The sequence below is a fragment of the Polypterus senegalus genome, chromosome 3 (assembly GCF_016835505.1).
Source record: "Polypterus senegalus isolate Bchr_013 chromosome 3, ASM1683550v1, whole genome shotgun sequence".
Lineage (NCBI taxonomy): Eukaryota > Metazoa > Chordata > Cladistia > Polypteriformes > Polypteridae > Polypterus > Polypterus senegalus.
The window spans coordinates 63070875-63084509 of record NC_053156.1 but is presented as its reverse complement, the minus strand read 5'-3'; the positions used below and the strand labels follow the sequence as shown (position 1 = coordinate 63084509).

General features: G+C 37.7%; 1 protein-coding gene across 3 annotated transcripts in view; it reads left to right on the top strand.

The window, feature by feature from the left end:
• The window catches only part of mcrs1 (microspherule protein 1), a 36246-nt gene extending 28613 nt beyond the window's left edge, over positions 1-7633 (top strand). For all 3 annotated transcript variants that reach the window (XM_039747334.1, XM_039747335.1, XM_039747333.1), the window contains exons 14-15: positions 731-858; positions 7448-7633. In XM_039747334.1, coding sequence (XP_039603268.1) covers positions 731-858; positions 7448-7534 — 215 coding nt within the window. In that variant the 3' untranslated portion in view covers positions 7535-7633. The remainder of the gene's footprint in view (positions 1-730; positions 859-7447) is intronic.
• Positions 7634-13635: the final 6002 nt, after the last annotated feature.

The following is a 13635-nucleotide window of genomic DNA, read 5'->3' as shown; positions in this document are numbered from 1 at the left end:
GCAGAGGAATCCTGATAACACACATTAGAAATATAGAGAGAGTAGTAGTATTATACAGTGATGTATTGCCTATTACGGTAATCCTAGATTACAATGTGTATCACTTTATACTAAAGCTTCTATGACAAAACTGCAATAGCCAGCATAATAAAGTATTTTTTACTACATTGAATATTTGAGCAATAAGTGAATGGCTTCCTTGTAACATGAATAGGGTGAAGTAAAAGTTTGAAGCCACCGGCCCAATTTCATGACTTGACAGTATTACAGCTGAGTTACTTTAAAGAACATTGAACACTGTAAAATCAAAAGCATTTCACACCTAAATGCTTAAAACTTAAATTTCCTCTAATGCTAGCACAGTACTAGGTGTATGTCATTTTATTGCATGTCTTTTTCAAAACTGCATTGGACCTGTTTGTGGGCATTTTGAGACTTAATTTGCAAACATTATTATTTTATTTCAATTTCTATATGTGCTATTAAAAATAAAACTGCACAATGGACATGAGGCATACTAATAAAATGTAGCATGAGGGATGTAGAGTATTTATGTTTCTTATTTATTGCTCTCTTTCAGTTTTGTATCTAGCAAGAGTTTCACTACATTCGGTTGATCTCCGTTAATAAGAATGTTACCAAGTGTTCATAGCTTTTCATTTTCAGTCTTCCTAAAATCCTAGACATTTTCTCATAACTAATGTTATCATATGCGTCACTTTTTGTTTAGGAATCATTAAACTGAAAAACAATGGTGATTTTTTCATTGCCAATGAAGGACGAAGACCCATCTATGTTGATGGCCGACCAGTGCTAACTGGAAACAAATGGAAGCTCAACAATAACTCTGTGGTGGAGGTAAGGAATATCATAGTGATTTTGTAGTTTGTTTCCTACTATTTTGACTACAATTTGAATAACTTACTAGACTCTTTGCTAAATGATGACATCCTTAGATTATTTTAATTTTGTTTTTATCACCTTCATTGGATTGTGGAAGAGAGGTGAAAAAGAGAGTGCGCTCGGGGTGGAATGGGTGGAGAAGAGTGTCAGGAGTGATTTGTGGCAGACTGGTATCATCAAGAGTGAAAGGGAAGGTCTACAGGACGATAGTGAGACCAGCTATGTTATATGGGTTGGAGACGGTGGCACTGACCAAAAATCAGGAGGCACTTGCACTAGGCGTGACGAGAATGAACAGGATTAGAAATGAGTACATTAGAGGGTCAGCTCAAGTTGGACAGTTGGGTGACAAAGTTAGAGAGGCGAGATTGTGTTGGTTTGGACATGTGCAGAAGAGAGATGCTGGGTATATTGGGAGAAGGATGCTAAGGATAGAGCTGCCAGGCAAGAGAAAAAGAGGAAAGGTCTAAGAGAAGGTTTATAGATGTGGTGAGAGAGGGCATGCAGGTGATGGGTGTAACAGAACAAGATGCAGAGGACAGAAAGATATGGAAACAGATGATCTGCTGTGGCGACCCCCAACAGGAGCCGCCGAAAGAAGAAGATGATTGGTAGTGTCTGTCGATCTTGTTTTATTTGCCTCTTCATCAAGTAATATTATTTGCTTAAAGGCAAGAGAAGTTTGAATCTATTTTTCAATTTTAATAAGCTAGTTGCCTTTTTATTTTCATATTATTTTTATATAAAATTTAGTTTCTTTCTTCAAGTCAGTTCTTAAATGATGCAGATCAAGCAGTTTATTACAGATTTGCTTCATTCTCCATGTGTAAATTTAGTTTTTCCTGATTTCTTTTATTTTATATGTGTGATCAATAATGGCAATACATGGTGTATGTTTCACTGATTAGTTAGAAAAAGTCTTCTGGATTGTCAGTGCCCATGAAGATTAACAAAAAATAAATAATTCTTCAAAAACAACCCACTTAAGATACTGAATTTTCTTAGCCTTAGTAGAATGCACTAGGTTATGAAATGACTTCTGATGTTGATTATTGTTTGTATACATATTTACATATAAAGACAGATTTTTAAAAAAATCTCCACGATTTAAAAGTATTCTGCATCTTTTTAAACCATGTATATAAAAGGAAAATGTTGCGCTTTTTGCAAACCTCATATAAAAAAAAACTTAAATATCACACCTTAAAATTTTGATGTGTGCAATAGAACTGTCGCCTTTATTTCTAAATTATGAATATATCTGAATGTATATAATAATTTGAATATTCAAAATTGTATTGAAAATTTCATGTCAGCAATCAGCATTTTATTACTTTGTGCTCTATTATGTAACATTGCCAGATTTTTCAGGTTGATATCTTGTATTCTCACTTTGAGGAACAGCCTTTTACATATGTGTGATTAATCCTTTTTATTTCCAATAATCCAAACAATGATGTCCTTTTTTTCACTCTTTCCTCTTGAGTAGTCAGCAGCCCGAGGCTGTCAAATTTCTAAATGCCTGCTGGCAAGGGTGCTTAAATGCCAATTTGTGTTTCCTGTAGAGGCCATTTTCAAGTTATCTGCACACACAGGCTGATTCAGTCAGATGGAAAACTGAAAAGAGTGCACTTTGCACTATGTTTCTCATTTTGTTTGTTCCGCATAGTGTTTCCATGGAAAATTTTTACCCAAAAATGCTGATGAAATTGATGATAATTGGTTAAACACATATCTTAAATGGAGACATTTGTAATTTATGATTACTGAGGGGTTATTATTACTGTTATTTGTCTGATGCATTTAACCAAAGTGTCTCACAGGATACTGTATATAAAATACATTTGAGTGTTTAGCAGGAAATTGCAACTGAGTACCATAGTTAGCTTTCATTCAGCATTGGGACTGTTTTTCTAACAAAACTACAGTTGTATGATTTTTGTATACCTGTATATTCAGGACAGGAGTTGAGTGTGGAAATTCTGGACCAATCTTGAGGTGCTTTGTGAAGAGACAGTATTTTTTTTTAAGTGTTTGTTACATTAACCTAAAAGCTACAGTGGTTACATGTGTCCTTTAAAGAATAGATCGTAAATTACAGTGTCATAATTCTTCATCAATGCCGTGTTTTGACCACATGCAAAGCAAAATCTGGAAGTGTAAATGTAACCCAACCCAAGCAACAATGTGTTACCAAAAAAAAAAGATTTAAAAAATAAATAACATTGAAAAAAATTGAAGATGAGTATCTGTGCAGTTACTTTTATGGATGTTAATGAATAGAGTTCAGTTTAGAGGAAGTTTTAATAACAAATTACTGTTAAAACTCAGCATGAATTATCTCATAGCTTATGTTATACATTATATACAGTATTATATATGTTATACTGTATGAGGTATGTTTTTAGCCCCCAGAATTTTTAACTCTCATTCCATTATAATAAAACAAGGATTGTTTTATTTTCTAATATTTAAGTCTTAGTTATTGGTTCAGCACTAATGACCAGATACACAATTTTTAGCCTTCCAAGAACTGGTGTCGCTAGACCTCTGCCCAACAGCTCCTTGTTGGAGAGCAGCATCACAGGGAAGTGGAGAGTGACCGGCTCTTTGTCCTTCATGTTTTTGCAGGGAAAGCAGCATGCAGAGTATATATAGTCAAATTTAATTGCTTGGTTTATAAAAAAAAAAAACTTCAGTTAAAAAGAGACAACAGCAACAAATAAGTGATTTCATTAAGATGTTTAGTTGTTGCAATTGCATTTTGTGGAAAGGTACCTGAATTGTATAGTTTATTTAAAAATATAGTTGGGGATGAGGTTTTCACTCGGTAAACCAAGTATGGTTTTACTAGCACATTAAAGGATTCCAGCTGTATGTTTTCTAGATTATTATTTTTGTAATCTAAAACCTAGTACTGTGTTAGTCTTTCAAATTATTCTGAGCACCATTCAGAGGCTGAATACATTTTGTCAGTATAAACTTGGATCCTTTTTGGGCATTTCTTTCTCCAGCTGAGGTTTTTTTTTTTTTTTTAGTTTTGTTACTTAAGTGATGCAATTTGCATTTCCCTTCATTCTCCAAGGATTTGTTAAAGGTTTCCCTGTGTTATATTGTTCTTTATGAATATTTTCTGTCAGAAGTACACTCTTTACCTTTCATCTGCTTTTCTGTATCTACTTTGTTGCCATACAACCATTGTTATGCCTAATTACAGTCTTGCACATTTGAGTTAAAACTATACTGACCCTAGGAAACAGGAAACGCATGACTTTCAAAGTAGATAACATACATATTATGATTAACACCATTCATCATCACCAGTGGCCATCTGGATGGCAGTTTCAGGAAATCTTTTCTGGTGTGAATGACTAAAAAACAAAATGTATTACATAAAGACATTGGTGGACCTGTACATTAAATTGAAAGGTAAAATCTGCAGACCTAAATGTAGGTACAAGTTTTACCTTAAAAATATGACTGGATACGTACCGCACAACAAATGAAATATGCACTCATTGGCCACCTTATTAGCTGTACCTGCTTGTTAACACTCATAGCCCACTCCTCCAAATAACCCATAATGAGGCTGAAATTCAATGTATATCGTGGAGAGTTTTTTTGTCCAAGCATTATAATTTTGACCATGGTATGATTGTTGGTGTCAGATGTGATGGTTCTGGCATCTTGGAAACGCCTCCTAGAATTTTCGTGCACTAGACTAGGCCCTCCAGTTCTTCTAATGAGAGAAGGTAGAGAAGAATGGTCAGACTCATTCAAGCTTATAAAAAGGCCAAAAATATTCAAACAGCTTTTTAAACAGTGATGTACTGTAGAGCATCTCTGAATATACAACACTTTAGATTTAAAGCAGATGGCATATATCAGCACATCAATGCACTTGGGTTCCACTCTTCTTAGCTAAGCACAGTATGATAAGGCTACAGTGTTGGATCACCAAAATTAAAAAACTGATATTTGGCGAAATGTTTTATGGTACAAATCCTGGTATCTGCTATGGCATGCTGATTTTTGGGGTCAAAATGTAGAGTAAACAACAGTATGTGGATCTACCATGAGCTGTCACTTTTCTAGGCCAAATATGATAGTGTAAGGGCGTAGGGAATGTTTTCTTTATAAACACACACACATTAGGTCTGGTAATACCAGTTGAGGGCTATTTGAAAGCTTTAAGGCAACCCATTTTAAATTGGATTGTGTCAGTTGAGTAACATAGTAACGTACCTTTTTACAAAAATGCATAATCTCAAGCTTGTTTCAAGTAAGTGGCAGTACTTTGGTTTACTTCAATGGCTTGCACAGTTCCTATATCTCAGTCTCCTAGAACACCTTTAAGATTAATTGGAATAGGAGGTTTGAAGCAAGAATGTCTGATAGAAATTTCTGCAGGGACCAAATAATAATACTGAGCTAACATTCACCAAAAGGCATCAGAATTTTACCAGCAACTTGTTGAACCTGAATCTCAAAGGACTTGGGCTGTTCTGATGGCAAAAGCAAGTTATACCCAGTATTAGATACATGTACCTAATCTAGTAACCACAAAGTGTATTTATGGGCATCTTACACAGAAGCATGTGTGAACATATTCAGTACCTTATAAAACACGGGCTTGTGAATAAGTGAGAGGTCACAATGACTGAGAAAATGTAAAGAATGGCAAATATTTAGAGAGATTGATCTATCAGTAGTCATAATAAAGTACTATATAACGAAACTTCACTCAGGAAGTATGCATGAATCGGTGCCACAGTTAAAAATTGGTTATGGTTAAAAACAGCACACGAACAGATAATTGTAACAGGAAAGTGATTACATAAAAGAAGAAACTAAAATGGTCTGATAACAAATGGGAGAAAAAAAATAAAGACGAGAGTAGAAGTGGGAGCATAGCCACAGTTCACTTTTCAACCTAGACCGAGTTGACAGTGGGAAAATGAAAGACACAAGGTGTTCTGTTCTGTACTTTTTCAGATGATAAAGACTGCAGAGCATTTTAAAAATGTTTTACAGTTGAGGATGGCTTTATACATGTGATGTAATTTTATTGTTTCTTTTCTTGAGGCGCGTAATGTACTTTTTTTTTTTTTTTTTAGACATTTCTTTAAAATGTTTACTATGTGTAATGTTTTTTAGTAAAACAATCTGGGTATATTTGTTAATTACTCTGTTGCTTATTATTAAATCTCTCCCCCATGACATTACTGTGCTAATAAGCATTGTGAATGATTTTGATAATGTTAATAATTTTCTATCATACTGTAAGCAAATCATGTATGGCAGTCACCTCTGAAGCAAACATTCAGCAGGCCTTTGCATGTCTCCCTGACTGTCATACCCTCATACTGGTTCCATATGCAGGTAATTTAACTCCACCCTGAAGAGATTCATCTTCCTGGAGCGCCAAAGTGTCTGGAGATAGAGCATGATGCAATCTATGGACAATATGCACTAAAATATGTGTTAAGCATTGCTTAGGTTTTTGAGATATTTGCTAAAAGATCACCTCTCACTGTTGTCTTGTCACTCAGCCCTTAAAACATATTTTGGATTCTTCCTGTACTTCCTCCTAAAGTTGCCTTTTGGTTCTGTGATTGGTTGTGTTGGGGATTTTCTGTTCCCAGATATCATCATAAACTGTATAGACTTAAATGTTCATATGTTAGAGGGCATTAGTAGTCAAGCTCTCTCTTCTCTCAATATAAAACAATGTTACAAAGCCACAAATTTCTTCTCCAAACTGGTTTTTCCTGTTACTCAAGATTAATTCATTTTTATTCATGTTTTTTTTTTTCCTTATTTGACGTTCGTGTAACACTTTATTATAGCTAATTCAGTAAGGCACCCTGCTTCACTGACAAACTGCCTCACAGCTTAAGGAAATAAAATTCAATTCCTGAAAAAGTTGATGAAGGAATTTCCATGTGTTGGTTTTCTCAGGGTGTTTGATTTCTCTGACACCCTAAAGACATTGGTTTTCTATTTATTTTCTTGGTGAAAATGGATGTCTAGTGACCAATTACACCGGAACAGGCTCCAGCATCTTTAAACATTGTAACGGATTAAGCAGGAAGTCAATGCTGTACAGTCTACACTGCTCAATGGCAGTGGCGCTCAGGCATGGCATTCTGGTAATGGGAGATGTGATGTGGTAAATGGTTTTTAGGGTTTCATGGCTTGTACTTTAAGAAATATAATTGTTTCTGCAATAGAGATTGAGATTTTTTTTTTTGGTAATATTACCTAAGAATGTTTTATCACATTGATCACATGACTGTCTTCTGTATATTTATGGGTGAGTTCTTCCTTTTAGAGCTCCTACATGCTGATGCATATTTGTTAAAAATTCTTTGCACCAATGCTCCACATCTTAAAGTGAAGTTACTGAAAACATTCCACCACCTTTAATCTCTTTAAGACAAAAAAATCTACTTTACATAATATCACACCTCATACACCAGTTTCACGCAGTTTGGGATCAGTCTTTGCAATGTTTTCACACAACTCTCATTGTCTTTGACAGATTGCAGGACTTCGCTTTGTTTTTTTGATCAATCAAGACCTCATCTCCCTCATCAAAGCTGAGGCAGCAAAGATTACCCAGCAGTGACGAACAGAAGATTCAAGGCTCGTTACTTTCTTTTTTTTTTTTTTCCTCTCCTGTGTGTGTCCATCTGCACACCGCCATGTAGCAACAGGAAAAGATACAAGTCCCCATGCCAGATTAATACTTGTCCTCTAGTGGCCACTTCTTCATGTTGATGTGTTGCTGCTGGAGCTATGCAGTTACAGTACTTTTCGAGCTGGGGGCAGGTGCAGGATGGGACCTAGCCAAGTCTGTTTATCTGTAAAGGGCAGCAGCTCTCCTGCCTGGACTTTAACTGTGTAAAGAGCAGCCTACAGAGCACACTTTGTGTTCAGAAAAAAGAGTAACTATAATTACCTGCCAACAGTTGAAAATGCAGCTATAGTCTTACAAGACTAATAAAATATTTAAATGTTCTAACGTTTTGGTTTTTTTTTTTTTTCCCTTGGGTCACGAAAACTTATATTGGGGGTTAAAGAGAAGCAAATGTACAAGATTCATTCTTTGAAAAATTTAACAAGTGTGAACTTTTGCAGCAGCTGAATAATTTAGATTCTCGACCTACAGATGAAACCTTTGAACTTTTGAACTCCTCTTTTCAGACCTCTGAAGTAATCTTGAGGCCTGCATTGCTGTAAGGGTCCTGCAGGACCTGACCCAATTCTTTGCATCACTGTAAGTAGTTTGCTGCAGGTGGTCAAGATATACAAATGCAGGACTAAAATATAAGTTTCTCATTTTTTCCCTTTGGTTGTTGCATAAATGTAATGGAGTTGACCTAAATCTTCATTTTAAGCTACACTATCAGTTTTTTTTAGGAAGTGTACCAACCCAGAGCTACAAAACCAGAATGCAGTTTACACTCGTGTTATGCTGGAAGGTATACTTGGATTACAGTCACATTGCATGTTGGCTGAGGTAGCTTAGATGAATATTAACAATGTTGAAAAGTGATTTTAAAGTCATTGAAATAACTAAAGAAAGGTAAAAAAGCAGACATTTTCTTTTGTACTTGACAAGAAAGCTGTCTATCTGCCATTTTCTTACAGCAATATGTGTTTAAAAGTTGTCAAGGACTGACCTGAGCTGATTTCTGTGATTGCAAAAAAGAGAAGTGGTAAGGGACCTAAAAAAATCAAGCAACCAAAACCAAGTGTCATTTTTTATTTTTCAGGATATTTGAGTAGTTGACAGTGCCTGGCAAAGATTTTATTGAATTTTTTATAGCACTTAAGTGACACAGCAGCCAGAAGTGGCCATTCAAAGACAATACGATATCACCATATATCAAAGACAATACGATATCACCATATATCAAAGACAATACGATATCACCATATATTCCACCCGATCATGGCATGTATGTTCTGTTGCAGCCTTCTTCTAAAATCATTTAAATTAATTTTTCCCCACATCAAGCAACACTCAATACCTCTGAATAACAAAGCAAAACCGGATTTTACCTTTTTTTTTTTTGCTAAGTAATAAACTTCAATATCACATAGACACAAGTATTCAGACCCTTTACTTAGTACTTAGTTGAAGCCCCTTTGACAGCCATTCCAGCCTAAAGTCATCTTGGGTATGATTTGTCAGGGTGGATGGAAACAGACAGTGGGCAGCTTTTTTCAGGTCTGTTCAGAGATATTCAATTGGGTTCAAGTCCGGGTTCTGGCTGGGCCACTCAATGACATTCCCAGAGATGTCCTTAGGCCACTCCTGTGTTGTCTTTGCTTTGTGCTTAGGGTCATTGTCATTGTCATTGCCAGAAGATGAAAGCTCTGGCTCAGTCTGAAAGCTCAGGAGTAGGTTTTCATTGAGGATATCTGAACCTTGCTCTGTTCAGCTGTTCTTCAACATTGTCTAGTCCCCCAATCCCTGCCATTGAAAAATAACTCCACATCAAGATACTGCCACCACCATGCTTCACCCTTGGAATGGCATTGCACATGTTATGAGTAGTGCTGGATTTCCTCCAGACATGATACTAATCTTGGTTTCATCAGACCCCAGAGTATCTTGTTTCTCACAGTCTGAGTGTCCTTTAGGCACCTTTTTGTGGACTTCCAATTGTCTTTTACTGAGGAGAGGCTTCGATCTTGCCACACTGTTATAAAGCCCAGATCAGTGTAGTGTTGCAGTGATGGCACAGATTATGTGGAGCTTGGCCCAAATGACCATCTGGTTCTTGGACGCCACTCTTATCAAGACCTTTCTTCCACAATGTTGACTGGATTTGGCTGAATGGCCACTTCTAGGAAGAGTTGTGGTTGTTCCAGATTTCCATTTAAAAATTATGAAGGCAACTGTGCTTTTGAGAACCTTCAATGTTGAAGGAAATTTTTGTAGCCTTCCCAAGATGTGTTCCTCAACACAATCCTGTCCCTAAACTCTGCATGTACTTCCCTTGACGTCATGGCTGGTTTTTTGTTCTGATAAACATGAACTGTGGGCTTCCTATAGACCGTTGTGTGCCTTGCCTATTAATGTCCAGGCAATTGAATGGTGTAGGAACATCTTGATGATGATCAGAAGAATGGGATGCATCCAAGTCGTGTTTCAAGTGAATTTAAATGATTGTAACTCAAATCTAAAACCTAACAAAGAGTGAAGGAGTCTGAATGCTTTCAAAATCAACTGTAGCAAGAACAGTTGTACTTTTTTCAACACCATTTTAGCCCAGCATATGCAGTCTTTATAAAATATTTTCAGAACTGATGCTCCAAGGATGGGCAACAAAGTAATTTTCATCATCCAATGAGCAAATTCGGTCGCGGCTCTGTACAGGCTTTTAAGACTTAACTGTGTTGCCCACAATGCAAATGATTCAAGTAACTACTCTTACTACTAATTTTTGAGCACTTTAATCAGAAAGGTAAGTTTAAAAATAATAATAATGATGTAAGAAATCCTCATTCTTCCATCTTCCAAACCCACTTATCATGAGCAAGTTCATTGGGAGGCGAGAGCCTGTCGCAGCAAGAAGGGGATACAAAACAGGAACAAGCCCTGGAGAAGGTGCCAGTCCATCACAGTGTGAAACATGCAGGCCAGTTTAGTAATGGCAGTTCCCCTAACTTGCATGTCTTTGGACTGTGGGAGGAATCCCCATACAGACATTGGGAGAACACACCAACTCCACAGTGGGATCACTTGCGATGTGAACCCTGCTTTCCTTGTATGAGGCAGCTAATCTCCTGAAACATTTTACACTCAAAAACACGAAGAGCAAACCAACAACCCACTAATTCCAAGGTGAGTGGAAGAGAGGATGCAGAAAATAGTTTTGTGTAACAGATGCGTTTGGAATGATTGAGACATCAGACAGCACACCATTTGAAAGCTGTGCAGTTAATAAACAATAATAAGAAATTGTCTCGTACTGCAGCTAATTCACTTCTCCTTAAGAAGTCGTATTTTCAATTCCGTGCAGCTCTTGCTAATTGTAATGGTGTCCTCTTTTCTGTTTAGCAGCCTTTGTGATCACACTTGTACTCATTATTTCCATAAATAATAGAATCTAACAAGGGCTTGTCTGTTTTTGTGATGTTTAAACTACAGTATTAAAGAGCATCAGTGCAATTAAAACGTAGCAAATGAGGAAGAAAAAGCATATTGAGTTGTACATTTGTTTCTGACACATTAAAGTGCACTCAACTTTTGATGCAAAACGGATGCAAATGTATGCCATGACTGAGCAGTTTTAGAATGGGGGCCAAGCAGGCTGGTAAAGAGAGAGTTACAGAAAAAAACAAACAGAAAAAAAAAGGTTTGCTGGGAAATCAATACAATCAACAGTAATAGTAATGCAAGTTCTGGTCACATTTCATAACTAATAGTTAAACCCCTATGAACGATGAAAAACTTTAAATTATTTAAATGAGACACCCTGCACAGAAACAGAAGATAATTTCTTCTTCTTTCGGCTGCTTTCATTAGGGGTTGTAACAGCAGATCATCTTCCTCCACATCCCTTTGTCCTCTGCATCTTGTTCTGTCACATCCATCACCTGCATGTCCTCTCTCACCACATCCATAAACCTTCAGTTAGACCTTTGTGTTTTCCTCTCGCTTGGCAGCTCCATCCATAGCATCCTTCTCCCAATATACCCAGCATCTCTCCTCTGCACATGTCCAAACCAACGCAATCTTGCCTCTCTGACTTTGTCTCCCAACCGTCCAACTTGAGCTGACCCTCTAATGTACTCATTTCTAATCCTATCCATCCTGGTCACACCCCGTGCAAATCCTAGCATCTTTAACTCTGCTACCTCCAGCTCTGTCTCCTGCTTTCTGGTCAGTGCCACCGTCTCCAACCCATATAACATAGCTGGTCTCACTACCATCCTGTAGACCTTCCCTTTCACTCTTGCTGATGCCCGTCTGTCACAAATTACTCCTGACACTCTTCTCCACCCATTCCACCTGCCTGCAGTCTCTTTCACAATCCCCATTGCTGTGTACTGTTGATCCCAAGTATTTTAACTAATCCATCTTTGCCAACTCTACTCTTTGCATCCTCGCCATTCCACTGACCTCCCTCTCATTTACACACATGTATTCGGTCTTGTTCCTACTGACCTTGATTCCTCTCCAGAGCATAAGGATCAAATTCTCTGGAATTGTTGTGTTTATTATGTGTCTTTTAAGAAGTTGTTTTAGTGGTAAGTGAAATAATGTCACAGACTTCGTCTTTAATGTTTTCTGTTTAGGAAGTGGGTGCATATGGGGCAGGAGTCAGTCATAGATGCACTCTGAAGTGCCCAGCCCCTGCGTATTTCAGCGGACATGAACTGCAGGTACCCAGTATCAGGATGGCTGTCCTTTCCTCCTTAACCAGTGTGGGTGTGCGTTGCATTGCTGCTCCTCAAAGGCTTCTGTGCATATGGTTTGCCGCACATGAACACTCAGCGCTGAGGCAAAATAATAGAGGCTCATGGGTAGCTCTCCAAATGCTTTTATTTTCTCACATGGTAGCTTTGAAACATCAAGTGCATCATTGCCTGCGAGTTTGTCTTAGTCATTACATACCACCAATTATCAGAAACACACACAGAACTGTCTTATTAGTCTCCATGTCTGCATGGCCGCAGTTAGCTTCTCGACAAGGCTGTCAGCCGTGTGTCTTGCTGGAAAGTGTTGGGTCTGTAGAACCCTTCCCCACACTCAATATTTTATAAGGATTAAGTGAAAAGATGTTATTCATAAAGGTTTGCAAATTTATTCAAAGTCAAAAACTGAAATCCTCATTCCTATAAGTATCCAGGCCCTTTGCTGTGGTGCTACAAATTGTGCTGAAGTGCATCCTGCTTGCTGTAATTCCCCCTGACTTGTCTTGAACTTGATTGAAGTTCCCCTGTGGCAAGCTAAACTGATTGGACGCTTTAGAAAGGCACACACCTGTGTATATAAGAGCCCATGCTTCATTCATGTCAGGGCAAAAATGGAGCAAGGATGGCCAAGGCAATTTATGTAGACCACTGTGATAAAATGGTGGTGAGGTGTAGATAAGGGAAGGGTACAAGTCCATTTCTAAACCTGTGAGTGTTCCCAGGAGCTGGCCATCCTTTCCGAGAGGGGCCTTATTCAGGGAGGGGGATTGTGGACCAGGAACCTAGTAGTCACCCAAACTGAGATTTAGAAGCCCTCTGCTGAGATGAGAGAACATGTCAGCTGGAAAACCATCTCAGCAGCACACCACCAATTAAGTGTTTACGGAAGAATGAAACCCATATGATGTTGCCTTTAAGAGACTCAGTGAGTATAAGGAAAAAGACTATCTGGTCGGACTACACAAAAATTGAACTCTTTAGGCAGAACTCCCAAGTAAAGGGCGAGTCAAAATTATGTTAACAATTGAAACAATTTATTCACAAAACATGCTTCATATGTGCAAGATGATTTACAGGAATGTCACAACCTGTTCACCATCATGTGCAACACACAAAAACCAACGAGCAACAGTACCATGTAAAGCCCAGACACACATTTTGCGGGGAATAGATGATACCACAGTCCATATTCTGTCCTTCAGGTCATTGATATCACAAACTTTCCTACTATCTATGTGATCCTTCACCATACCCCATAACCAGAAATCACAGGGTGACAAATCAGGGGAGTGT